The sequence below is a fragment of the Chelonia mydas genome, chromosome 9 (genome assembly GCF_015237465.2).
Source record: "Chelonia mydas isolate rCheMyd1 chromosome 9, rCheMyd1.pri.v2, whole genome shotgun sequence".
Lineage (NCBI taxonomy): Eukaryota > Metazoa > Chordata > Testudines > Cheloniidae > Chelonia > Chelonia mydas.
In genome coordinates this window covers 26,975,765-27,002,928 of record NC_057855.1, presented here as the reverse complement: position 1 = coordinate 27,002,928, position 27,164 = coordinate 26,975,765, and the positions used below count along the sequence as shown (strand labels likewise).

The window sequence follows — 27,164 nt, the reverse complement described above, 5'->3', positions numbered from 1 at the left end:
AGACTAGATATGGACTCAAGCTGTGACATTCAGATGAAAATCTAAACCTCTGTAAAATGTGGGGATGTGAGGGTCTGGGATTTTGGTGTGGGACCACTTCCAATTCAAACAGTAATATCAATGGGACTCTAGATGGTTTTCCAGAAATGTGGTGGTTACTTTCTAGTCCCTTAGGGCAAATCTGGCATAGGTCAAAAGTGACAAAAAGCCATTACTGTGGGTTGGTGCTCTCAAATCAGTTCATGGTAGACATGGCCTCAACAAACAGATTAGGGATTCAGTGAATGCATTTATGTACTGATTATCAATACAGCCCATAGCCTTGTCACGAGGATGCCTTATTTTTAGTTAAAAATGCATATCAGTTATGAACTACCTTTTCATCCTGAGAGACTGTCCTTTCAGAACAGTGGTAAGGCAAATTGGCAGGATCCCTATTGGAAAAACTCATGTTGTTTCCAGTCATAGAGAGTAAAATGGAGAGCTTCCATTTCCAGAGGAGTCATCTGGAATCTTTTATAAACATTACGTTCACTGGCCCACTCCCCATGTAAAATTATAAAATCCAAACAAACAAATCTAGCTGCATTGAAAAAGAGAGGTTTTATTTTTTTAGTATAAACACAATAAAACATGCGAGATGCACAATAAAATATATGTACACACAAAAATAAATGAAATACGGGTAGTTTTCAGTCCTTTGTACAAAGAAAAACAATGAAACAAAGCAAAATACCAAATCATTCTTTCCAAGTACACAAATGTCCTGTTTTAAAGAGAAAATAATAGCTCTGAGTTTTAGGTACAAACAGCTAGTTTCAGTAGACTCTCCTTGCCTCCTAAAAATTCACTGTTAGTGAAGTCACAGCCTCTTTGCTTTGCAGGTTTTTTGGTGCAGACTAAACTGCATGCTAGACAGTGTTTGTTCATACCATAGATATAGTAATGACTCAGTCTCTGCTGATCTGAATGGGTGTTTAGTTTTTCATCTACTAAATCATCTGTGCGGGTCACCATTTTCCCTTAAATTTCATTTCCGCCTTTCTGTACATAAGCAGCAGTTGCTGTGTATACCTGGTATTAGAGCAAATTGACAGTCTCTTCTAAGGACTTAATCCACTCTCTGATATGCTGGCATGCATTTCCATTTGTCTTGTAAAATGTACAGCTATGCATAGTATGAGTAAGCCAATGATTTGACAAGCTACTGTATATAATAATGTGAATGGGCATGTTACCAAAAAGGACTGTGCTCTGAGAGAATAGAGCTGTTTGAAACTAGTCGTTGGAGAGTATGCAAATGATACACTAGGCATTATTTCAGCCTGTAGAAACAGGGATAAGATTGGGACCTCTCAAATTTTCCCAGTACTCAGTGGTCCAAAATGCAAGAATATTGGCCTCACATCTAACTCCAAAGCAGAATAGCATATTAAACATGGGGCTAAACTGTTTCAGCAGAATTTTAATAATGATTTGTGTGTTAATCAGTAGACTGGGAGACTTATAAAAAGGCCCATTAAAATATACTTTCTTCATTATGAAGTCCTGTAGAATTTAGTAGAAAAATACTTTTCTACAGGTTTGTAGAACCATCCTCTGCTTAAAATAATATATCATATCTGTGCTGTAGCATTCAGTAGGGTGGTTTCTAAAAACAGACAGGATATAATTTTCTGTTACTGTCTGTAGGTTGTGAGAATCACTCTTACAGATTCCTATAGTTTTGTTGCTCTTAAATTAGATAAAGGTTTCAAATAGATTTTCATGAACTATGAAATTACCTCCTGTCACCAAATCATTCTAGGATTCCCCAAGCTCTACGCAGAGCCTTGAGGATCTGAGCTATGTTACACCTTTATTCTTTCCTATCGTCCGTCAACTGTCCTACGGTTGGCTGGGTGGAACTGTCTCCAGAATCAGTCATCTCAGCTCTTCATTTTGCTAGAGATTAATATAGGGCTCTCTCTTCCCTTCAGGGGCTGAGTACTCTGACTTGGTCTCTACCAGCCACTCCAAAACAGTCTGCTGCTGAGGTAGAAGATCTCCTCCATCCCTGAGCTGGGCAAATAACGGATTTTTTTTAAATTCAACATCAGTTGCAAAAAATAGGGGAAAAAATCAGTTTGGGTTGAAATTCTTGAATCAAAAAGTCTGTTCCATAGTGAGAATTTGAACCTGGATCTACCACATTCAAGATGAGCGCCCTCGCCACTGGGCTAAAGGTTACGAGTGGGTGATAGCGTCACCAGCAGCAGGAGCGTCACTACCTCCTCATCTTTCTCCTCCTCCTTCCTCTGGCTGTTTTGTGAATGCCCGAAACTATTCATGTCAAATTCACGACTAGTTGGAAGGCAGCTGAAACTGCATTTTTTTTGTTGAATAAGCTATTTGTCAAAATTTTTTGCCCAGCTTTGCTATTCAGTCACTCCCAAGCCCTTGTTGCTAGCTTTCTCTTCTTATGTGCTCCAGGTTGGCTTATGGAGGCCAGTGGGCTGCAGCTGTTGCATAGTTCTGCTGGTTAATCCTTGCCACTCACATAGAACCCTGGCCTGGATAGCCAGCTTTCTAATGCAGTCATTCTCCTGCCTGTCCTAGGCCTCAGACATCTAATATATTCCATTATAAGAAGTTATAGTTTGACGTAATCTGGAAGTAGTGCATAGTACAGTGTGTGGTAATGCTTTTAAATATGGAAAACGAACAGCTGAAATGCTTTTTAAATTGACACCTTGTGTTTATTGTTGCACATGCTCTTCGTTTGTCCAATTCCTTTGTTAACTGCTTTGCAATCTGGAATAATTTTCCATACTGTATCTTATAAGGGATATGTGAATTTATGAAATAACTACGCTTTCATGTAGTGTTTGACCTCCTGGATCTAGAGTTTTCTATTTCACCCGAAGTTGTCAACTTGAGATGCAGTTGTTGGTATAACTTTTCTCTAAAGGGCTTGCAGAGAAAGAAATAAATAATGGGGTCAAGGCACACATTTGCAGCGGACAGTAACAGAGTAAATTCTTTTGCATAGAACAGATTTTTGCTTGACTGACAGGAGAACTGAGACCCAGTTTGACTTAATGTGTATGGAAGTCTGCAAAGATGATATGGCACAAAACAAATGATAAATACAAACATGATGCTGAATATATTGCGATTGATTTTTTCCCTAGTTACTGTTGAATTTCTCCTGAACTTTCTGTAGGAACTATATATTTTTCTTGATATTGCACTGTAAAAAATGATTAAAAGAAGAAACACAGTCCAGAAAATTCCTAGGCAAATATAGCTTGAAGCCTTATGCCATTGTAGTCCAAGCTCACTTTTAAGATTTACACACTTTTTGGAATTCTTCTCTGTAGGACTTTGGTTAGTTAAAATAATATTTGGCAGTGATAAAAACATGAGCAATGCCCATATGGCTACAGAGACAATCTTGCTGTAATTAACTGTGTGAACAAAGGAGGTAAGCAGAGGCTTTACAATTTTGTAGTATCTGTCAAACCCTATGAGGCCAAAAAATGTTATTCCAACATACATATTTAGGTAAAAAATAACAGCAGAATATCGGCAGACAATAACGTTGAGCTGCCAAGGCCCAATTTCCGCATCACTAAGAATTTTGAAGGGGAAAGTCAGGCTCATAAGAAGGTCGGCAGCAACAATGTTCTTGAGATAAACGACAAAGCTTTTCTTGCTAGGAACATGTAGGAAAATCCATGCTGCTACACCGTTTAGCAGGATTCCTCCTATGAAAATGAATCCATAAGCCAGTGGAATGACGTGAGTAGTTACTGCTGAGTTGTAAGTACAGTTGTTTCCTGAAGTGTTTACGCTTGAGTTGGACATCTTAGAATATTTTAGTCTGTGTTCCTGAAAGCAGAGGGAAAACAGTTTTACCAGCAAGATAAATTGGATGTTTTCATGTTCAAGTTGTTTCCATTATTATAAAATTAACATTGATGTCCTTTGCTGTATCATCAGGATGCTTTTCAGGAACTGAAGTAAATATCATTTCCAATAAATGTGCTTAGTATAAATGTCTAATCACTGGTGTTGGTTCACTCTTTTGGCTCTATGAGGGAATAGTATTGTTTTAAATAAGAAAACAATAGATTCTCTAAGTCCTTGATGCCTTTCTCTGAGACAGGCTTATTGCAAAAAAAGTGGGGAAAATTGTGGGATGGTCTAGTTAAAATACCAAGGTGATCATTCACTTAGTGATCTAAATTTTGGGTGTCTACTGGAAGAAAAGCCTACCTACAACATTACTTATGTTAGAAGAAAAGGTGGAACAGAAGGCTTGTTTTTTTTTTAAATTTTCAGCACCACTGATTTCCCAGCACCTCAAGTGCATGTTGCATTTTCACTTTAACAAAATTATTATATTTTTAAAACACTGAAATATTTCACTTTTTTCCCCTTCAGTGTACTACAAAGTTGCACCCTCTAAGCATGGATGGTTCCAGACACAGCAGAATCTATGAAGTTCTGTTCTGCAGGAGTAATATGTAAGGCATGATTTCAGGTGCTTAGAGGAGGTCTCCTGTTTTTTGTTATGTAGTGGAGACAAGATTGATGAATATATTCCTGCCCAGATCCGTTGCTCACGAGGGCTGTAGGGGCTGCTCCAGTCCTGAGGCTGGAGTAGCAGCTGGAGAGTTACTCAGTTGATACTATATTACCTGGGGAGTAGGCTTTCTTCCTGTCATGGCCCCATGGAGATACCAACTCCAGTTCCTTGGGCTAGGTACTGGGAACAGGATTTGGAGCACAGTATATGTGGTTTAATGAGTGCAGATATATGCAGTTACAAAGGTCTGGAGTTCTGAACTCTAAGGCTGGTATACTATAGATATCCTGTATGTTGTTAGAATGTGTGAGGGAGAGAAATGTTGCTTCAGCAAATTTTATATTCTGTATATTGCACTTGTAAACAAGAGGCATAGTGCCAGCATTCCTTACGTTCTGTTGAAGGAAAGCCTTAAGTGCAACTAGCACAGCTTGCTCTATCTTAGTTGTTAGTGGCACAATTATAAAGATACATTTGTACACTAGCATAAGGTGTAAGCTAAAAGTGTCTTCTAAGGCTCCCCAAATTAAAACATAGATCATTTCTTCATGGGCTCCAGGAAATCACATCTGCTGCCTGCTCTGCTTTGACAGAAGGTTTATATGGGTCTATTGTCCTTGTTGGGAACTGAGTAACCAATACTGTATATTGCTGCTGTATTTGGCAAACTAAAACTTTAAGAACAACTGAGAAAATAAAGCTCTCTGGTGTCCCTTTGAAAGTAAAGCTTTTGCTTGTTGCCATAAGTTTGTTTTGCAATGGTCACAAGTGAACCAAAAGTTAAGAATAGCAGATCCATGGGATTCCTGTGCGTGGGAGGCTGGAACTCAGACACAAGCTCATGGTCATTTTAAATACACAACATGGGAAATTTTCTTAGAAATAGGACTGCACAGTTGGGTCACTTTTTGCATACTGTATTTGAAACATCCGGTTTACAGAGAGATTGTCAGGTTTTAAATCAGTCACCTTTAACTTGGAATAGGATGGCATATGGTATATCACGGGTCCCAGATTCTCCCAGTGATAGGTTCAGAGGCCCACAGTTAAATCTTTTCCTAGTAGACACACATTCAACTGTAAACAACTTTAAACTCTAGCTGTCAATTTTAGTTGGGAAAAGAGGGGTGTGTGTGAGAGAGAGAGAGAGAGAATGGGGTGGGAGGAGGTATTGTTTCATGGTGTCTGTGTATATAATGTCTTCTGCGATTTCCACAGTATGCATCCGATGAAGTGAGCTGTAGCTCACGAAAGCTCATGCTCAAATAAATTGGTTAGTCTCTAAGGTGCCACAAGTCCTCCTTTTCTTTTTGCGAATACAGACTAACACGGCTGTTACTCTGAAACCTATAGTCAGAATGTTAATAGATGGGGAGGATCATTAAAGGGTCATAAGGTTAATTCACCTAGAGCTTGGGAAGGAATTATCAAATATAGGAAGATTTAAAAAAAACTTGCTACAATTTCCCCAACTGAAATGGCTAAAGCTAGATACCTAAATCCCTATTTAAGCGCCTAAACATTGCCTTATTTGTAGGCTCATTTTAAATTGATGGGAGTTGCATATGCTCAACATCTCTGAAAATCAGACCACTTTTATTTAGGTATTAAGGCATCTGTGTTTGAAAAACTGTAGTCCTTGGGTACTGTCCTCTTCCCTAAACTCTTGTTTGTACTGTTTTTTTTCTGTTTAGACTGTAAGCTCTTCTAAGCAGGGAGCTGTCATGTTTGTCAAGTGCCTTGGAAATATTTGGGTGCTACATAGAAAATGAGCTATATGCGCAAGAATTTTGCTAATGGCTAGTGGTTCTGTATCTAGTAAAGAGTTTGGGCAAGTTCAGGTGATGGTCCTTGCGCAGATGCCGCACACTCTGGAGGGTTGTCTCGATGGTGTTGGCACAAAGAGGTGGGTATAGAAGAGCTTTGTATTTTGACTCTCGCTTAAGTCCAAGACAGAGGATTCCTTAGAGGAAGATTACACTTTCAATTTGTGCTTAGTTCAGTTTCCTTTTAACAATTATATAGTTCATAAATATATTATCTAGCCTATACAAGCTGGCTATATCTAGTGAGTGATTGAAATCACACACAGGACAGAATCTGCAAGTCAACTGAAACCAGTGGCATATCCTTACCTGTCTTCTTCTGATTTGATAGGTTGCAGCGGTTATTTACCGAGGTGTCAGTGTTCTGAGGGAGTTTTGCATCCCAAGGGACAGAGATTTTTCCTTTCTTGGGTAATCTGTACATAAAATGAAAAACATACAGTTTAGTTGTGTGTCAATGGTTACATATCTCCTTAAAGGGTATTATAGGGGGAGCTGACAGTAACCCCTGTATTTAATTTGCCTAATATTTAACATTATAAAAGATTGTGGAGACCTTTTATTGAGAAGCTCTAACACTTCCATTGTTTGTAGCAGGCCTTTAAAATTTGGCAGAGACAAAGGCCCAGGGCTAGAGACTTCTGTTTTGCACATCGTGTGAGATTCCATTCAGGTTTAACTGAATTATAAGTTGATAAACATAGTCATTTCCTTGCTTTGGCTTATGTTCCTCAGGAAAATTTTGGTAGTGCCTCAGAATAACTAACTATGAACATTCTAAGAGCCAGGCCCATGCTACATTGGAAAGCCAGGGAGTTATTGGAGCAGCTATTGACAGGGGGTGTTGTGTATATATAGCCCCAGAGTCCCATATCCTTCTGTGTGGACACAACATGAGGTAAGAGCTCACTACATTTTCGGGGAGGAGAGGGACGAGCTGGGCTGGAGTCCTGTAAGTTTCCTGGCCCCAGCATATAGCACTAGCAGCTCATCCCTCTCCCTCTTACTTTAAATTAAAAAAAAAAAAAAAGTCTTCAGCTAATGTCAGTTTTTAAAAGCTCTATCACAAATGTAGAACACTTAACACTAAAACTACTATATTAATTATCCTTTTTTAATAGTGCATTAGAAAATCCACTTAGTTGGTACCCTGTTTCTATCCTCATGTGAGAGCTATAATGCCTAAACAGACTTTATCCTTTTTTGCTCATTGGTATTGGAAACTGTTGTCCTTGACCAGAAGTTCTTAAAACAGCCTGTGTAGTTCTTGTTGCCAAGGCTGTATCTTGCTTTTCACTAATCACTGTGATCATATATTGAACATTTGGTTTGGGTATCCTCTGAAGATGATGCTAGAATTCTGTACTGTACATCTTTATTGTTTATAAATGTGCATCTGCATTTACAGCTGTCTGGACGGTGCTTCAAATATATCATTTTTAGGCTGGCTAACATGCGTAGCAAGTTTCTGTGACTTGATGCATGCCACCACCACTCTTCAAAAATAAAATTAAAAAGCAATATCTTATGTAGTGATCCAGTATAAAAGGTCCTAATGTAATGGCCTCAGCACCATAGCTGCTCCACTAAATAACTCCTCATTTTCTCTCAAGTAATTCATCATTTTCTACCCTCCTATGTTTTGACAAAAAATAGATATGCCCCTGTGCAGCTGCTGCTGCTCTCCTCCTCTCTATGGGGAAGTTGGTGGCAACTGAACCTCTGGAACCACAAAGCCATTGGCCATGTCCTCCCACTTTCCGTTGCATACACTGCTGCTCTGTGGTGGCTCATGTGAAGGTGGCACAGAGCCCAGCCCCACCACATGCAGGGGATGTGCAGTCCTTCATACTTGTTCAATAGCTGTCCCTCACACCTCCGCAACAGGAATATCTTAGTGCCAGTATTGATTGGGGTTTTAATTTTTATCTTATATTTAGGTAGAAACAGTCTGTACTAAGCTTAGAATTGACGCCTATATGTGTGGTTTTTTCTTATCCAAGATAGTGGTTCATTGGGAAACTTATGCTGTCTGCCATTTGATTTTATGTGTGTGGTTGAGGGATCTGTCTCTGTCAGTTATGTTGGAGGTGAGGGTGATATAAAGCCAACTGAAGGTAGGAAAATTGTGTCTTTCCTTGCTAGTAAATTTGTTGTGTGAGAAAGATTATAATACACACATTGGTTAGCAAATTTAATTAACCAGTTACCTTTACGAGCTTTGTCTTGGTTCTTTGGATTTGTGTTCCTTACATAAAGTACAGACTATACAACTATTATGAATTTGAGTTTTATTAACCAAAATAGCTTTGAAAGCAAATGAGAAATTATGAAAAGCAAAATAAAGATGATCAGATGATAGCATTCACAATGCTGAAAATTGAGCTCAACATGGGATGTTACAATTTTCAAGAGATAAATAAATGAGTTCAATTAATTCAAGGTCTCATTACAGTCTTGTTACAAAGACAAACTTTTATCCTTGTTCTACATTAGTCTGGGTGGTGGTTTTGGTATCAACATGGAACTATGGATCTTTAAATATAGATCCAAGTAGGATCAGTTCATATGTGAAACTCTGTGCAACTGCCACACAGATAATCAGGCCTTGTGATCACTTAGGCTTTAAAAGATTTAACTTCATATTGACTTCTCAACATACCATTTCAATGTATCAGTTTATTTAGTACAAAACAAACAGTTTGTTAGATATACGTCTGTTAGATTAATATGATAAATATTTATTTCTATTTAAAATAGACAGCATCGCCTGAACTGTATAATACTTTGTGGTCAGGTTGCCTAGGCAATGAGACATTCTCAAACTGAAAGCGTCTATTAAGAGAATGCTTTTAGATGGGTTTAATTTTCTGATATAATTTCTTAAACCTTAATTAATACACTTTTAAATTTATCTAATAAGATTATACCTTGATACTGTATGACATAATCTGGCATGATCTACTCTGTCTCTGTTACACATAAGTGGAAAGCGTATAAAATGGAACAAAATGGTAAAAGAGGAAATTACTTCACCCCTTATCAAAAGTTTGTGGTTATCTGACTGGTTTGCTGTTGTAGATACTCAACCTGTGTGAAACACAGAAACTCCATCTGCCGTCTGACATGCTCTAAATGTTTAGGGCTAAAATATGCCAAGATTCTGGCCTTTGTCTGAATCTATGCTATTGTTAATAAGCACCATATTTCATATATTACAGCTATCATGCAATTTCTGTCCTGGCATTTGCTCATATACATATTAAAATGGTGTGTTCTAATTTCTCATGTAAAGATTACATGCTTGCATAATTGTTTTAAATGCATGTTCCACATAACATGATGTAGTTTGTATATCATGCACATACATTAGTTGGTTGTACAAAGAAAGCAAAATTGACAAGCTGAGTTCACAAAAGTTTGATTTGGTCAAGCATATAAATACCCACTTCTTTTTGGGCTGCCAGTTCATTTTATAGTCTTGCCAAAAATGTGAAAGGAAAGTTTTATGCAGCTACATGATTAAAATGTTTGTATTCCTTCTATATTTAAACGCCTTATCCCCACCAAACATGGATTCCAAAACCATTGAGACACATACAACTTGTCTGTCAAATTCAGAAATCTAAACATATAGTTCATAACCTCCTTTTTACTGAGTACCAAACAAGATTTGTGCAAACAGTCAGGCAAGTAACATAACCTTTGACTTCTATATGTGAGATGAAAAACTAAATTTTTTTTCTGCTCTCTTCCCTGATTTTTAAGCATTAATTTTCTCATCCTGCTGCAAATGGCTGCTCTATAGCTACAGAAGACGTTAGCAGGCTATTTTTGGAAACTAGTGCAGCTGCTTGATCAGTGAATAGGCTATACGATTCATGGGTGCAAGAATTGTTGGCAATAGTTGGTGGTGGTGGAATCCTCTCTGAATGGGAAAACATGTCTACCCAGGGTGGCAAGACCATGCCGAATGTTAAATTTGAGTGCTTTGGTGTCATGAGAACTTAGATACAAAGGAAGTAGAGTTTTTTTTAAAAAAAAGCCATAAACATTATACAGCAGTTACAAATTACGCTGGAATCCATATTTTGAGGTATAGCTAATTTTAAAATTTTAAAATACTGTATCATAGTGTGGAACATAGGAGGTGCCCTGGAGTATGTGCAGACCTCAGCCGACCTTGGGTGCTTGAGTGCCTGGGGATAGAGCTCAGATCATCCTGTCCTGAAAATCCAGGCCCTGACCGCTTCAGCTAAATGAGACTACCCTTTAGTCGCCTGCCAATCTAAGGCCTTTATTAGCAGCTGAGTGATTCTGATTCCCTTTAGCAGAGAGCCATGGTACGCGTACACACTAGCCAGTTCTTTATGGACCTGCCTCCAGGAGAAAAACGAACTATTCTGGATGTTTAGCAGTGTGTTCTCCCTGGCCTGCCTCATTTGGTATTGAAAATGGTTTAGGGCCAGCAAGGACCACCAGATCATTTGGTCTGACCTCCTGTATATTACAGGCCACCAACAGCACCCCACATCCACACACTGAACTCAGCAAGTGAAATTAGACCAAAGTGTTACAGACCATAGGAGATTAAACTATTATGTGCCACAGGCAGAAAATAGGAAGTACTGAGGTTCACCAGTGCCAGAAGCCCCTGGAATGGCAGGGAATTGAAGAAGTGGAATATACCCAGATGTTCTCTGGCAAGTGACCCCATGCCCCACACTGTAGAAGAAGGTGAACCCTCCCCCACCCATATCACTGTCAATCTGATTTATGGCTATCAGTTAGACCCTGCGTATGTGAGCAAAGACCAGGCTGCCAAGTACCTGTGTGAGAGAAAATTCTCTCTACCACCTCAGAGCACTGGCATACCCTGACCAGTGTCTCATCTCCAGTTGTGGCCATCTCTGAAGCTTCAGACAAAGGAGACGCTCTCTTCTTCCCCCCACCCCCAAAGAATACATTTCAGTGGAAGAGTTCTTCCTGACCCCTACAAGCAACCAGCTGAAGTGCTGAAGCATGAGATTTTAGGAACAAAATACATGCGACAAAATAGATCCAACATAGTTACAGAAAAAGCATGGTTTACCTTGACTGACTAACTTGAGTTAAAAGCACAACTGCATTGTCTACAGTAGGATTTTAATGTGTGTTAACATGTTTGTTTAGAACTGCACCTTTTCCCCTAGTGTGGACATGGCCTTTGAGGATAAAGGATGAGAGAGGATCTATTGATGAAAAACATTCAGTAATATGTTGTTTTCTTAAAGTAGAGAAGGTCTACAATATCCCCTTGGCTCATTAAAACCCCAGTCTCCAACAACATTATATTAAGTAAACCTAGCTCTTTCCTCGTCTCTGAATTTTCTAACTCCTTATCGTGATATGCTAAAAATTTAAGATCCCACCATAGCTTCATTATGGTTTTATCATAACTCATTAGTTTTACAGTTTCATGGATGTACAGTTATTTCAGCAGCATGCTGATACACCATTTTTAGCCATGCTTCTCTTCAGGAGTGTGCAGTGCAGATATTCCCTTATGTAGAATACATGCACTGCACAGCCCTCTTCCCCCAGTACGGGTATAAGTAGCAGTGTAGATGGTGAGGCACTGCTTAGGTGAGTAAAGACACACTTGAAGTCTTAGGGTATGTCCCCTATATAGCTCTCTACAGGCCCACGCGGTGCCTCCCCCATCTACACTACACTGCTGTTTCTAGGAGTGGAGTGTCCTGCTGGCTCCCCACCACTGGAGTCTTTCCCTACTGCCAGAGTCTTTCACTGTCACATGTAGCTTGCACTGCAGCGTGGATGCAGCCTGCAGCATATGGTTACACGTAGCCTGCACACCGCCACCAGTGGTGTGCAATGTAGACATACCCTGTGCATAGTGTGCATATATTACACTAGCTAGGGCTGGTAATGATCAATGAAGATTTACGTAACTTAGCATAAAAATCTCTCCAAATTCTTCAACTGTGCATAGTTTGGTCCTGCTTCCCTAAGGACGAATTCAATAATGGAATAACCATTTTCAGTTCGTGTTTACACTAGTTTCTTATTTTCATAATCAAACATATAAAACACCTTGCACCCTGATGACTGCTGTCCAAAGACAGTGATATTAAAAATCTGGTTTTACACCTGGTAAGTGAAGCTTGTAGTGTAAAAAAACTTTTCCTTCAGTTAATAAAGATTAGCCTGGTCATGTTATTCTTTAATGTAAGAGACTAGTATTAATTTTGTGTGTCAGCAACAGGTTTTGTTCATCAATTTGTAAGCATTTGTAAATGGCTAGGCAGCTGGTGACAACTGCTTATCACACTTTTCCTAATAGTCTCATTAAGCCCTTGTGTTCCCTCCATCTTTCATTGTATCCCCCTGTTGCCTCTCATCTTATACTTAGATTGTAAGCTCTGTGGGGCATGGACCGTGTCTTGGTACATGTTTTTACAATACCCAGCATTCTAGAGACCCAATTGTTGATTGGGATCCATTAGGCACGCCTGTAGTATAGAAAATAATTATTTTATTTGAAATTGTGGGCCTCAGATCATCAGATCTTGCTCAGCTTCCTCTGTCAGGTGTGCTTTTTCATATTTCATACAAGTCAAAAGTACTATATGTTTTAGTGATCAATAATTTCTTGCTATTTCCTTTGCTAAGAGAATAAATTCATATTGTTTTTTCTGATCTCATTACAACTTTTGCCACAAGGCAACATCTGTATTTTAATACCAAGGAGGGTGAAAGAATATATAAAATAATACTATGTATTACTTCAACCATTTAAAATATTCTGTGTTTGTATTAGCTGGTCATTCCACTTGGCTGTCACAAATTTCAAGGCCATAAAAAGGGAAAATGGGGAATAATCAGTCAATCAAATTATAGGATGCCAGAAAAGTCAAAATAAGTTTTCTCTCCATAAGAGGTAGAAAATATTATTGAGAGACTGTAGCAAGTACATAAACATGTTCAACGCAAAATCTCTTTTAAAAAAATACTGCTGATTGACAAACATGGAGATACCATTCGAAGATTTTAATTCTTCACTTTTCTATGTTATCTGGCTACCGTTTTCAGGAGGGACCATTAAGCGTGAGAAGGTAGTTCATTTTCCATGACTCATTTGATCCTTGGCCTGTGTCACTAAACCACTATCAAATGTGTGTGTTTTTGATTCCTTGTATGGGTGAGGTACTGAATTTATAAGCTTGGTCACGGTTTCTGCAAACGCTTACCACCAGGGATAGTGCCCTTCCCTGCAGCTGGTGATTTGAGAATATAAATTAGAGGCAGTGCAGGCCAGACCTTACAGCTCAGTTTTGGAAGGACTACTCCTTTGAGTAGTCCCATTAACCTCTCACATAAGTAGGCACTATGCCCAACAGTAAATATCTATAGCCCTGGGATTCACTATTGTCAGGATTGTAAATGAATGCCAATTTCCAGACAGGTTTAAAATATCTGTGTGTCTAAGTATATGTCTATACCACAAATTAAGGTGTAATTGCAGTGTGGATACACCTACCCACGCTAGCTTTAATTCTAGCAGTGAAGATGTGGTGACATGGACCCTGGCATGGGTCAGCTGCCTAAATATGTACCAAGAGTCCCTAGTGGCCTTCTACTGAGGTGGCTAGCCTGTTCTGCAACAACTTCATTGCTATTGTTACCTACGCTAGTTAGATTAAAGCTAGTGTGGGCATGTCTCCTTGCCTACTTTAACTCTGGTGCAATTCTCAGGCAAAATGTGGACTGAGGTTTTGTTCTGTTTTCCTCCCCCTACCCCCAAGGTTGCTACCTTAGCTATTCAGTCAAGTTAGTGATGCTGTATATAGTCATTTTTATGTCCTGCTAGATCAAACAACTGATGATGGCTTGGAAGAATACAGGAAATTTAATTAGATGGCTTGCGTGATTTTCAGAGGTGCTGAGCACCTGCAGCTCCCATGGATTTCAACTGGAGTTGTGTGTTCAGCACTTCCAGGCTTTAAGTAATCAAGTAAAATTGTTAATACAATAGTTTGTGTTAAGTGTCCATATTTTCTTTTTAATACATTGGCATGTGCAGGTGTCGATCATAGGTAATGGAGATTATACCTTCTGAGGGAAAAGGACTTGAGGTTCAGAAGGATAAGACACTGAGCTAGTCAATCTCCTTAGTTTTCCTTATTGATACTGCTACATGTTTCCTTACTCTGTTCCCTATGACTACTACTGTAAAGTAGAAGTTGATAGGATGCAGCACCACTGTAAAGTACTTTACACTGTAGATGGATCAGAGCTTGCTGCAGTCAGATAGGGCCAAATTCTGCACTAATTTAAGATCAGGGACCTTCGTTGAAATTGATGGGACTACTTAACAGTGTAAATTAGCATGGAATTTGGCCCACCATTATACATGTAATCAGCATTTGTATAAACAGCCACATTCCCAGTGTGTATATATGTCTCCCTCTCTTTGACTCTCCCTCCAGGGAAAATAGATAGATGTGACGTTGTCTCATTTTACTGATCTCTAGATCAGTATATATTTTTATCATTTTCTTTCTGGAGAGTTAGTTTTGTTCTTGTTTCTGAATTTTATATTAGGCTCTAAAGTAATTAAATCTAGCCCTTTAATCATAAATGCTTATTTGTGGATCTGTGCAAACTCCTGTACTTGCAGGGAGACCCACTGAAGTCAGTGGCACTTCAGGGGTCCCCTTTGTTTGCATGTAGAGCTCTTTGTAGCATCTAGCCTAAATATTGGACTTATTTCCAATATATGAATTAAGCTTTAAAAAACTCCCTTATGCAGTCAGCCACAAGGTATTTCATTAATTGGAAAGTAGGAGGAGTAAGAGGAAAAGTTGACATGGGCATGTAGTGTGTACATGATGATCCTGACCCTCAACATCAGAAGATTAAAGAGAGATATTTGGCTTTTAGAAATATCAGCCATATCAAAATTTTGGTTCCTTTAAGCCATGTAAAATACTTTGTATGCATTAACATTTTTATTGTCCTTGAAAGCGAATATTTGAGGATGCAAGAGGTATTTTTTAAAAAATTACAGATGAGAAGGAATTAAAAATATTCCTTTTTATAATTTCATGTCTGTTGAATAATACATCTAACTATTTTCATAAAACTCCTTGACTTAATATTAAAAGCATCAGACAATGGCAACCATCCTTAATTTTTAATATTTATGTTCTATTGATCACAGAAAACTAAATGAAAATCTGGGGCAGGGGTGGTGGGAAGCACTGCTTAAAAGAAGAAAAGGGAAAAAACACCACAAACAAAAACCCACACTTTAGGAAATAAATCTTAAAACTACATATAAAGATGGAAAAGTCCTTACCTGTATATCTGTAGGCGGTAAGACTAGATGATCACAAAAACAGACTCCAAAGAGAAACTGCTGAACTTGAATAAATTTGCAAACTAGATACCATTAACTTGGGTTTGACTAGAGACTGAGAGTGGCTGGGTCATTACACATATTGAATCTATTTCCTTAAGTTAAGTATCCTCCCACCTTCTTGTCAACCGTCTAAATGGGCCATCTTGATTATCACTACAAAAGTTTTTTCTCCTGCTGATAATAGCTCATCTTAACTAATTAGCCTCTTACAGTTTGTATGGCAACTTCCAACTTATCTGTATGTATATAGATTTCTTTTTACTATATGTTCCATTCTATGCATCCAGTGAAGTGGGCTGTAGCCCATGAAAGCTTATGCTCTAATAAGTTTGTTAGTCTCTAAGGTGCCACAAAACGAAAAGGTGCCACAAGTACTCCTGTTCTTTTTGCAGATACAGACTAACACGGTTGCTACTCTGAAACAATGGTCTATGAGTCCTTATCTGAATAGATGTATGCTATTCTAGAGTGCCATTATGAGTACCATTGTTAATAGAAGGGGAGATGATAGCCTGGTTTTTTTTGTTTGCTCTTTGTACTATAGTTGCAATCCTATGACTACTGATATTATAATAGCTTTGCATACTACGTGAATGTTTCCTGTTCACAATTTTTGGAGTAGCAGCCCTGTTAGTCTGTATCTGCAAAAAGAAAAGGAGGACTTGTGGCACCTTAGAGACTAACAAATTTATTTGAGCATAAGCTTTCGTGAGCTACAGCTCACTTCTTCGGATGCCACTGAATGCATCCGATGAAGTGAGCTGTAGCTCACGAAAGTTTATGCTCAAACAAATTTGTTAGTCTCTGAGTTGCCACAGGTCCTCCTTTTCTTTTTGTTCACACTTTATCATTTTAAAGCATTTTCTTAAACACATCTAACTAATGCTTATAAATGTTTGTATATTAACAAATGTAGGATTGTACAAAATATATTTTTTAAAAGATGTGAAATTAAAATGATCTTTTAATAGGACAAGCAATTAAATATAAAATTTTACATATGATTCTTGTTGCTAATTTAAGGCTAAACAAATATATTTCAGGAGAAAGCATATACAAATGTATTGGAATATATTACAGCAAAAAGTTTTAAATTATAGCGTTTTCTTTCACTCACCAATTATTGTGTAACCTTCTCTGTGGTATCCATTAATGTTGTTCCTTAGCAATCAGATATACTCTCAGTTCTTGACTGAAATATGCTTCACTCTGTTTTCTGCATAATCTTCTTAAGTAGTGGTAGTGCTTGGAACTGCTGCTTTAGTTCCCAAACTGAAGTATTTAAAGGCTGGTTCACGCTGTCTTAATGCTTGACCAAATGTGGTTTTTAAATGTCAAGTACTGCAGATGCCAGTACTATTTTATTATACTTAGATGTATTTCCAGGAGGATCAGCATTGAATTGTATTCAGAAGTTACAAATTTGCAAAGTTTGGCAAAACACTAAACAAAGTGGAGTTTGTTTTTTTTTTTACAAAAATTGTTCTCATGCCTAGCTGTGACCTTCTCTAAGAAGTTACTAAATAGCTTCCGTATTTATTAGTGGAAGTGCTCTAAACTGGAGGTCATGGGTTGCACTGCAGTTGCTTGGAGTGTGTTGCGAAAATCACAAATATTTACTTTGGGGAAAAGCATGATACATCTTTGGGGTGTTTTTTTTTTTTTTTACATCTTATGATTTCTCTAATCTTCTTGCCTGCCTCCCTCTCCACATGCTTCACTGGTAGGCTCCCAGATCAACCACAAAACCTCTAAAATTAATGATGATACAAAAGCATGCATTCCTTACATTTGATTTTCACTTTTTAGTTATTTTCTTGGAAAGCTCAAAAAACATTCTTTTTTTCCCCTTCGTCCTCAAAACTTACTCTTGTATTTTTTCCTCCCAGGTTCACATTAAATATGTATTACATTCATTTTAAAAAAATAAAAACAATGTTGTTGTTGCAAAGTCATGCGATAACAAAAAATTAGGAAATGCCAAATGTGCAACCTTAGTTTGGTCCCCTGGTGCATATGCATTATGATGACCATTTCCCCCCCAAAGCCTTCTGCATAATTCAGTGCACAGGATGGATAGTACGTTCATTGAATGGTTAGCTGTTCAGTTGCATTTATACTTGCCATTCAGTGTGTGATCCTATGCCTTATTTATTACACAGCATCCAAACCTTGCTCTGAGTACAAAATTACTAATTTCCTCAGGGGCTTTTCTATGAGTGTCCATTACTGTAACATTAGAATTTTTCACAACCATTAATTAAGTTATTTTCACAACACTCCTATGAAATAGGAAGTGATATTACCCTGTTTTACCAATGAGTAACTGAGAAACAGATTAAAGCCAAAATTGTCGAGTGACTACTAATTTTGGGTGCTGAACTTGAGATGCCTAGGGACTGATTTTACTCTACCATTTCTATAGCATTTTATATTCAGTGCACAGCTCACATAGATTTTGGTTGCAGTTGTAAGTATTCAGCGCTTTTGCAAATCTGACCCCACGTCTCAAGTTGGGCACTTACAAAATAAGTAACATTCAGTTAGTGGCCACCTAAAAAAATTTTGGTTTACGGGACTTCACCAGCATCACATAGAAACTCTGTGGCAGAGACAGGGATAGAATCCAGTTCTCCAGGGCAGCATTCACCTTCCTTAACCATGAGACTATCCTCTTTTCCTGCAGTCCTCTTGCCTCATTCACTATACACCTTCCAACTTCTGCAGTGAGGCAGGGTCCTGTGGACAACTGTTTCCTTCACTACGCACCCCTGACTGATTATCTGAGCACCGTCCTTTCTGTGCACTGAAAGAGGTAAGGGTCTTGAAGGAAAAATGGTATGTGCTCATTAATTAAAGACTATCATAATGCATATGTGCAAGGGAATAGCGTGGGTTCAAATTAAGGCTGCACAGGTAACCTTAACTCATATCCTCACTTTTTGGTGCTTTGCAACCTCAATGTTCTTTTAACATAGTTTCTGTGTATATTTTCCTAGGTTTTTAAAAAAACAAACTGAAAAAAATAGAAATTCTGTCATGTGGAATCATACCAAGCCTTACATGGGTCATCAGCAGGGTTGAAGCCTTTAAATCCACAGCACAGACCTCTGCCACTTGACCTGTGGAGTAACCGATAGCAGTAGCAGGTTGTTATTCTCTGTGTGGACCAGCACTAGAGGTGGCTGAGGCAAAACTTTGACAGTGGGTTTCACAGGTATTTGCTAGACAGCAGATTAATGTTGACTCATGAGAGTCAACTCATGAGAAACGTTGACTATTCCAAATTCTGGAAGGGGGGAGTATGATCTAGTCGTCACAGACCCTTCTTTCCCTTTCCACCCTACCTGCCCCCTCTGCCTGTGCTCCTAGCATGTGCCCCCTTGTATCCTGTCTCTGCACTGTTTCTCCCTTTTAACTTGTCTGTTTCTATCCCTCTAATTTTTCTGTCATTCCCCTACTCCCTGCCACTGCCTTGTTGCCCTTTTGAACCTGTCTCTGCTTCCTGCCTTCTACCTTCTCCACATGCCTCTGAGTTGCAGTCAGGCTGCTTCCTCTTCTCCTGGGTGCCAGCACTGAGAGCACAGGAAAGACAATCTCCCTGTTCTCGGTTCCTGTGCCTAGCACCTGCACAGCTCTAGCAGCTGTGAGAAGTAATTTTAGAGGCTTATAACTTGGCCTTTTACTGTCTCTGGGGAAAATCTGTCCAGATTTGTCATCACGTGACTGTCACCGTGACCCTCCTGCCACAGCTCCAAAATATGGTGGCTCTAGGGTGTCTTAATGAAACAGTTGTAAGAGAAAAGGAGGACTTGTGGCACCTTAGAGACTAACCAATTTATTTGAGCATGAGCTTTCGTGAGCTACAGCTCACTTCATCGGGTGCATACACGGCTGTTACTCTGAAACCTGAAGTTGTAAGAGGTTTTTTAACTCGTAAAACTGTGTGTTTTCCCCTCACCTCGTTCTGAGAAGGAGCTACATTGTTTTTGGTGAAACTGTGCAAAAATGTCACATCTGGCAAGGGAATGGTTGAAGATTAGTAAAATTTTATAAGCAATTGAAAACAAGCTCTTAAAATTGAAAATGTTAGGCAGTCTAGGTAAGAATTCCTTTTTCTTTTTCCTGTTGTCAGTATCCCTCCAAACTCTGTGTTGTATTTTTAGTCTCGTATTCACTTTATTTTCTCTGACTCTGAATCCTTCCTGCACCATCAGATGTCACTCAGAGCCCAAACAGGGCCACCATCCCAGTCTAGCCAGCCATTTGCCAGAATGGTTACATTGTTGTGCTTCTATAACTTAACTTTTTTTTTTTACTAGGATAGACTGTTGGTCTGGAGACGCATGAACTGCATTTAATCTGTTTCTGCCCTTTGACCTGTCCAGCTTGGGTGGCCCTACCATGAGTTAAAAGTCCTGTGAGCATCGTTCCCAGTGTCACTGGAGCACACAAGGCTTTCACTTCTCCAGGGAAGCCTGTTTTCTCCCTCTCAATTTAAAACATTTATTTTATTTTAATCAGAAGACACGGTATGATTTCATGGATCTCATTTGATATTTCTGGATGGTTGTAGACCTAATGTAGCTTTTGAGAGGAATCTAGTTAGTGTCTCTGGTCAGATGCCAGACTTCATGAAAGGACTGGTGCGTGAGCTAGTAGCAGTGCAAGCAATCTATCTTAATTCATAATGGTGTCCACAGATCCAGGACATTCGGTCTCTGCTCTGTGCAGCCTTGGAGCTAGACCAGAGCTGTCAGTCTGTGGCAGGGAAGGGAAGGCTGCACCTCAGAGAAGCTTGCCAGTTTTCTTCCACCTTCACAGGTGCTGGCAGGCAACCAGTTCTTCTGCAGAGTAAATAAAGAAGTCAATTAGCTTAAAATCACCAAGCTCTCAAGATCTACCTTTATCAGCAGAGGGGATTCCCTTCTCTTCCCATAGTCTCCAGGGCACTCTACCCTCTCTGCTCATCCATGTAGAGTGCAGCAAGGTGGAGAAGGCTAGAGAGGGAAAGTCAGAGACTGTTGTCTGCACCTCCCCACTGACTGAGTGAGTGCCTGCATGGAAATCTGTGCCTATTCTGCAGAGACCCAGGCCCCTCTCAAGTGCTCAGGCAGGGGATAGAGTTTCCCTACAGCCTCTCTCCCCAAGCATGAGAACGCCAATGAAGCAGTGATAGCTCCTCAGACCAAAATGCTCTGAGCCCATCACAGGCAGTGGTCCCCGCTCTCTCTGTGTTGGGAGTTTGGGTGAAGTACATCAAAGGGCCATGGAAACTTCCCTCCCAGCTGCTGGAGCCTGTATTTGTAGCCCCAGCTGCTTGTATGGAGAAGCAGTTGCTCAGCCCTTCCCAACTGTGGCTGCTGCAAGTGGCAGGGGGCTACTGACAGGGATCCAGAGTAAAGAGAGCCTAGTAAAATGGGCCGAACCCCGCCCTCCCTTCTACAACAGATTGGGTCTCTCTGGCTAAGGTTGTTGCAGCCTGTTCTCTATTCAAGGAGACAGCCATTTCCACAGAGGGAGACCTATTGCCAAAGGACTCCACCGATAGGAGAATTGAATTGGCAACAAGGACTTCACCGATAGGAGAACTGAATTGGCAACAAGGAAAAGATTTAAAGCAGCATCAGCTGCCGTTAGCTGCATCTACTTGTTTTGCTAGAGCGATGCTGGCCTGGGATGACAATCTGGTACAGTACTGCTAAAGTATAAAAAAGCCTTTAATCTGGCACATCTCTTGAAAAAGCAGTCCTTAGTTGATGCATGTGTATCTGATGCCTCCCTGAACGCTCGCTGTACTCAGCTAGGTCTGTGGGCTAGAGTGTGGTAGCATACTGACACAGGAGGCACTGGGTCTGGAAGTTAGAGTAAAGGCTAAACAGCTTTTAGCTCATTCAAGATTCTCAAGGGGCAAGCTATCCAGTAACCCCATGAAAAAACTGATAGTGGATTCACTGGAAAAAGATCAAGAAATGCTGTAGTCCCCAACAAGCAGTATAGGGGAGATGAAGGACTTTACTCCAAACCAGGGCGGTCCTTTCATGCTAGCCAGTGTAGAAAGCCTATCAGGAAGTGACTCAGCTGCATCAGAGAAAAATAGAACAGATGCAGGGGACCACAAGAGAGCGGAGGTGAAATTTCCACTCAAACCCCAGCCTCTTCAAAGCAATCCACAAGACCTGCCATCAGCTCAGTCTGGGGTGGAGCAGAAACTGATGGTGGTCTTCTTCAGAAGTGCAGAGGGGATTACTCTTTGATCTTTTCAGATACCCAGGACTCAGGTATATCCCATCTCCTGAGTCAAAGGATCCTCAGAAAAGATGGGATCTACAAGCAGCCATCCTAGATCTCCTACGAATAGGAGCAATAGAGCCTGTCCCTTCTCTACAGCAGGAACACAGGTTTTACTCCATCTTGTTCTACCATCAATAAAGGGGGACTTAATGGCGTCAATAGATTTGAAAGGTGCCTCTCTCCATATCCCAGTTCAATGTGTTCTGTTGCAAAGGTGGCCAAAGGTACTCAGACATGCCTTTCCTCCCTTTCATCTTCTTACCAGAACACTACAGAAGATTAGGCAATAAGAAGCACTGGTGATTCTGGTAGCCTCATTCTGGCCAAGGAGACCTTGGTTCTCTATTTCCTCAACGTGACACACAGACCTCCCATCTGCTTTCCATCCAGAAGGGATCTTCTACTACAAGGGCCAGTCATGCATCACAGTCCATACAGTCTGAGCCTAGGTGCCTGGCACTTGAATGGCGCCTGTTAAGCCAAAGAGGAGGTTCAAAAGATGTAATATCTGCTCGTTTAGCTTCCAGAAAGAACTCTAACTCAGTGTATCAGGGCTTGGTTGAGGTTTACCCATTGGCGCCAGGACAAGAGTCTCATCCTCATCCTGCAGCAGTACAACAGATTCTCAGATTTCTTCAAGGTGGACTGAGACTAGGTTTGGCAGCTCAGGCACCCAAAGGTGAAGTTGCTACATTGTCTGGCATCCTTAGTGCAGCAGGCAAGAGGTGGATTTAATCTTCCCCAGATGTCAAGTAGTTTTTCAAAGCAACCTTTCTTCAACACCCTCCTGAAATGTAGTGTTTCTTCATGGGATCTTAACCTCATCTCATTGTATCCCCGTCCCTCTATCTCAGGGGTGGCCAACTTGAGCCTGCGAAGGAGCCAGAATTTACCAATATACATTGCCAAAGAGCCACAGTAATACGTCAGCAGCCCTCCATCAGCTCCCCGCTCCCAGTGCCTCCCACCCACTGGCAGTCCCGCGGATCAGCGCCTCCCCCTTCCTCGCCACACCTCCTGATCAGCTGTTTCCTTTTGTGCAGGAGGCTCTGGGGGGGGAGAAGCAAAGGTACTGCAGGCTCAGGGGAGGGGGCGGGAAGGGATGGAGTGGGGGCAGGGCCTGTACCAGAGCCAGGGATTGAGCAGTGAGCACCCCCTGGCACATTGGAAGATTGGCACCTGTAGCCCCAGCCCCGGAGTCAGTGCCTATACAAGGAGCTGCATATTAACTTCTGAAGAGCCGCATGTGGCTCCGGAGCCACAGGTTGGCTGCCCCTGATCTATCTGAACTGCTCATGAAGGTATCTAATTACTTGCTAACCATTTCACCTCACTACAAATAAGAACAGAAAAATGTATCTCTGCCTTACCTGAAAATTTCCTTTCTTGGAGTAATAAGATCCACAGATGAACCCACTCTGAATGGGCTGTTAATTGGGGAAAATATGGGATTATTTATTAGCACTCGAAGTTAGTTATTCATTTGAATTCCTTGCTCTGCCAGACAATTATTCTGTTTGGTCTTAATGTTTAATTTTCCTTACTTGTATAGAGTGGTTAGAGATTTCCTACTCCATGGAAGTGTCTCAGTTGGCAGGTTTCTCAGAGGTGGAGCAACACCTCGCCTGCTACTGATTAACAGGTCTGGTCTGCCTCAATGGCTGCATAGAGCAGAGACCCAATATCATAGACCTGTGAACCTTGTTACTCGGTGAAAGGAAACTTTCAGGTAAGGCACAGATAAATGTTCACATTTTCACCTATTTTAACCTGTATAATGACTTTGGTCCAGTTTTTTTAATGATATTTAGGTGTTGTGGTGCTCAGCATTGCAACACCTAAGTAATTTTGGAGTCTAAATATCATCTTCAAAAATAATTTAGGCACTTAGGAGACAAAATCCAATTGGCTGACCCAAAGAAGTACTCTGTATAAGCTTGAAAGCTTCTCTCTCTCACCCACAGAAGTTGGTCCCGTAAAAGATATTACCTCATCCACCCTATCTCTCTAATAACCTGAGACCAACATGGCTACAGTAACAGTGCATTGACGGTCAGTGGCAGTTTGGTTCCTAAGTTCCTAACTTCCTTTTCAAAATGAGATGTGGGCTCCAAAATCAGCTAGGTTGTTGCAACACTGAATGGGGTAATGCTGATTGGTAGAACACCTAAATACCTCTATTAATTTGAGCCTATAACTTTTTCAGTACTTTAAAAGTGATACATTCATGCATATAAATGAAGTAATTGGAGTGATGCCAGAGTAAAACAGGTGTCAGTGACATCAAAACCAGGCTCAAAGACTGAAACTTTATGAATGGGAACTGTCTAAAAGGTTTACCAATCATATGTGAACTGAAACCACGAGTTAGTCACAGTGCAGTCAATGGTTACAGAAAATTGCCATGTATCATTGTCATCTATTTTGTTGGTCAGTGTGAAATGCCTGTGGCTCCAGGTTCTCAGGTTGTTCCCTAAAGCACATGCCTCTCAGACAATTGTGACCATGATGTTTTTGCTGTTTCAACAGAAGGCGACCCAGCACTGAAATGACCTCAGTAACTGTGTGATAGAGTGGGTAGCTTTGTATGACTAATACGCCTCTGCTGTTGTTAGAGTATTATCTGAAGGCTGTCTGAATTAAGGACCGGATCTTGCAAGGTGCTGAGCTCCTCCTGAGGAGTGCTGAGTGCCCTCAACTCCTGACTTCACTGGCCCTGAGCTCCTAAAAGTCCCAATAAGGAGGGCATGATCTTGCATGGTCAGGCCCTGACTGTTGAGGGAAGCTGTCAATAGGATAATAAATAATATAAAGTTTTTAAAAGATGTTTGAAAATAAGCTCTTGGAATGGACTATAGCTTCTCTTCATGCTTTTATCTGTGCTGAGGAGTCATCACCATATTATGAGACACTAGTGAGATCCATTCACACTATAGTATCAGAAGAAGCAGAAGGTCACAGAGTCTGGGAGATAGGTCTAAATTTTCAAAAGTGACTACTTATTTAGGGTGTCCAACTTGAGACACCTGAAAGGAGATTGGTTTTCAGAAAATGCTAAGTTTCTGCCCTTTTGAAAGCCAGGCCCTTTTCAAACATCTCAAATTGGATGCTCAAAATCACTAGTCAGTCTTGGAAAATTTAGACTTGGTATTTTAACATTTTGATGTAGTTGTATCCCTTATTTTGCAGGGTTGCTGGGTTGGATTTTTTTCTCTCAGCAGAGGATATTTTGAAACAGAAAATAGCACATTTTGAGTTTTTCAACCATTGTAGTTTTCCCTTTTAAATGCTATCCTTCTGCGTTGTACATACAGGAATGGTGTTTGTTATTACTTAGCAGCTGGAAAAGGATTAAAGGAAACCTGTCATAACACTTTGACATAATTTGTTATATTAATCTCTAAAGGAAAATTAGAACAGTGTGTTGTCATGTTTGTGACTGAAAAGTATTCTAGCATAAATCAATTTTATTTTGACCCAGTGTCATTCACAATAAAAAATATAAACAAAAGGCTTTAATAATGTAGGACAATTTCTCTTCTTAATTATGCCAATGTACATCCAGACTAATTGCAAATGAAGTGGAATTACTCCATATTTACTCCATTATAACTGAGACCAGGCCCTGATGCTGCAAGGAATCTCACTTACTGGAACTTAACAGATGTCTTTTTGTCCCCCAAGATAACCTAATGGTTTTATGACTCTGTTTCGCTCTGTATTTTTGTCTCTTGTAACCCATCCAAGGAAAGATGAAAACTACTACTTTTGGAAGCATGGGTTTATGGGCTGTCAGCAGGTTGGCAGTGTCTTCAGTTATTGCAATAGATTCTGATAGAATCCTACTTTCCATAGAAGGTTTGTTGTTAGAAAACAATTGCTTTAACATTTTTTTTTTTTGGCTTTGTTTAATGTAACTGAATTCCCAGAAATACATTTCATGTGGAGACAACAGAAAGCTTGTGAAATGTAATCTGTCTTTTGGACAGAATTCTAAATTTTAGTTTTTTTTTATTTAAAGGGACACTCTCAGATTGACTTAAACTGATCATTTAGATATTATTTTTAAAAAGTTTCAAAAGACCCACGTTCAGTAGAATTTTTCTCACTATTTTTTCCCGATGAAAACAATATTTTTGAAAATTAAAGGTTTTCTGTATTGCTTGAACCCACAGTACAAAACCAAAATGAATGGGAAGTTGTATAGTAGGATATGGTGTGCAACCCAGACATTGCACCGTTGTGCTGGTGCATGATTGTCAGACGGTGAGTGATACTGACTTCCTTTAATTATCCAGAGTGAAATTCAAAAAGTAAATCTTTCACCTTTAACATTGAGTCATTAATATTGTAAAAATTATTATTGTGTTCATATTGTAAAGTGATAATGATAACATGGGGCGGTGTAAATCTTAAAAATAATTTTAAAAAGTAAAGCCCTAACATGTCCGTTTACTTTTGAAATCATGAACCTCTTCTGTCATTGTGGCATTAAGTGGCAGTTCTATTTCCAGCAATGTTATGACTGTGCTGGACAGCGAGAGGCGTGTCAGTGGGAATGTGCTGATGAGCAGTGATACTGTTTTTCCTCTATTTTACTTTCATTTTAATCTATTCATGTTGTCATAGCTGATGCCTATAAAATTTTCTCTAGCCATATCCATTGTTAGTTAACTCCCACGGTGCATTTCACTATGTAATTCTGGCAAAAGGTTAACAATGGAATGTATCAAAGGGACTTTATGTAAGCATATTCTAGTGTGCAACAGCCTGTTAATTTTAATTGGATTTTGTACACTCTTGATGTTGTCAGTCTAGTGAGCTGATTGCTAATATTGGCTCTGATACTGGCTAATACTGCCAGTACAAGGATACTGTTGATATCTGTGGCCCTTAACCTGTTTGCTTTAGCTTTTCTGTCTGCAAAATGGAAAGGGCGGGAAAAAACGCACATCAGCATAAAATACACATGGTTCTCAATCCCTGTAAATGAAGCCAATGTAAATAAATACAGTCCATGTATAAGGCCCCCCTCAAACATTATTTA

At 39.8% G+C, this 27,164-nt stretch overlaps 2 protein-coding genes across 4 annotated transcripts in view; one reads left to right on the top strand and one right to left on the bottom strand.

The window, feature by feature from the left end:
* MED12L (mediator complex subunit 12L) overlaps positions 1-27,164 on the top strand; it is a 330,957-nt gene that overhangs the window by 120,200 nt on the left and 183,593 nt on the right. The window lies entirely within an intron of this gene.
* P2RY14 (purinergic receptor P2Y14) lies at positions 585-18,162 on the bottom strand. 2 transcript variants are annotated; one of them, XM_027819831.3, is made up of 3 exons: positions 16,941-18,162; positions 6,709-6,815; positions 585-3,873 (listed from the first exon to the last, which is right to left on the bottom strand). In XM_027819831.3, the coding sequence occupies exon 3, from the start codon at positions 3,847-3,849 to the stop codon at positions 2,857-2,859; it is 993 nt and encodes a 330-aa protein (XP_027675632.2). In that variant the 5' UTR covers positions 3,850-3,873; positions 6,709-6,815; positions 16,941-18,162; the 3' UTR covers positions 585-2,856. The 2 variants fall into 2 exon arrangements, with proteins under 2 accessions (XP_027675632.2, XP_037765568.1); XM_037909640.2 differs by lacking the exon at positions 16,941-18,162 and adding an exon at positions 15,761-15,812.

Excerpts from the sequence above, each read along its gene's own strand:
- P2RY14 (XM_027819831.3), bottom strand. The coding sequence starts at position 3,849 with ATGTCCAACTCAAGCGTAAACACTTCAGGAAACAACTGTACTTACAAC.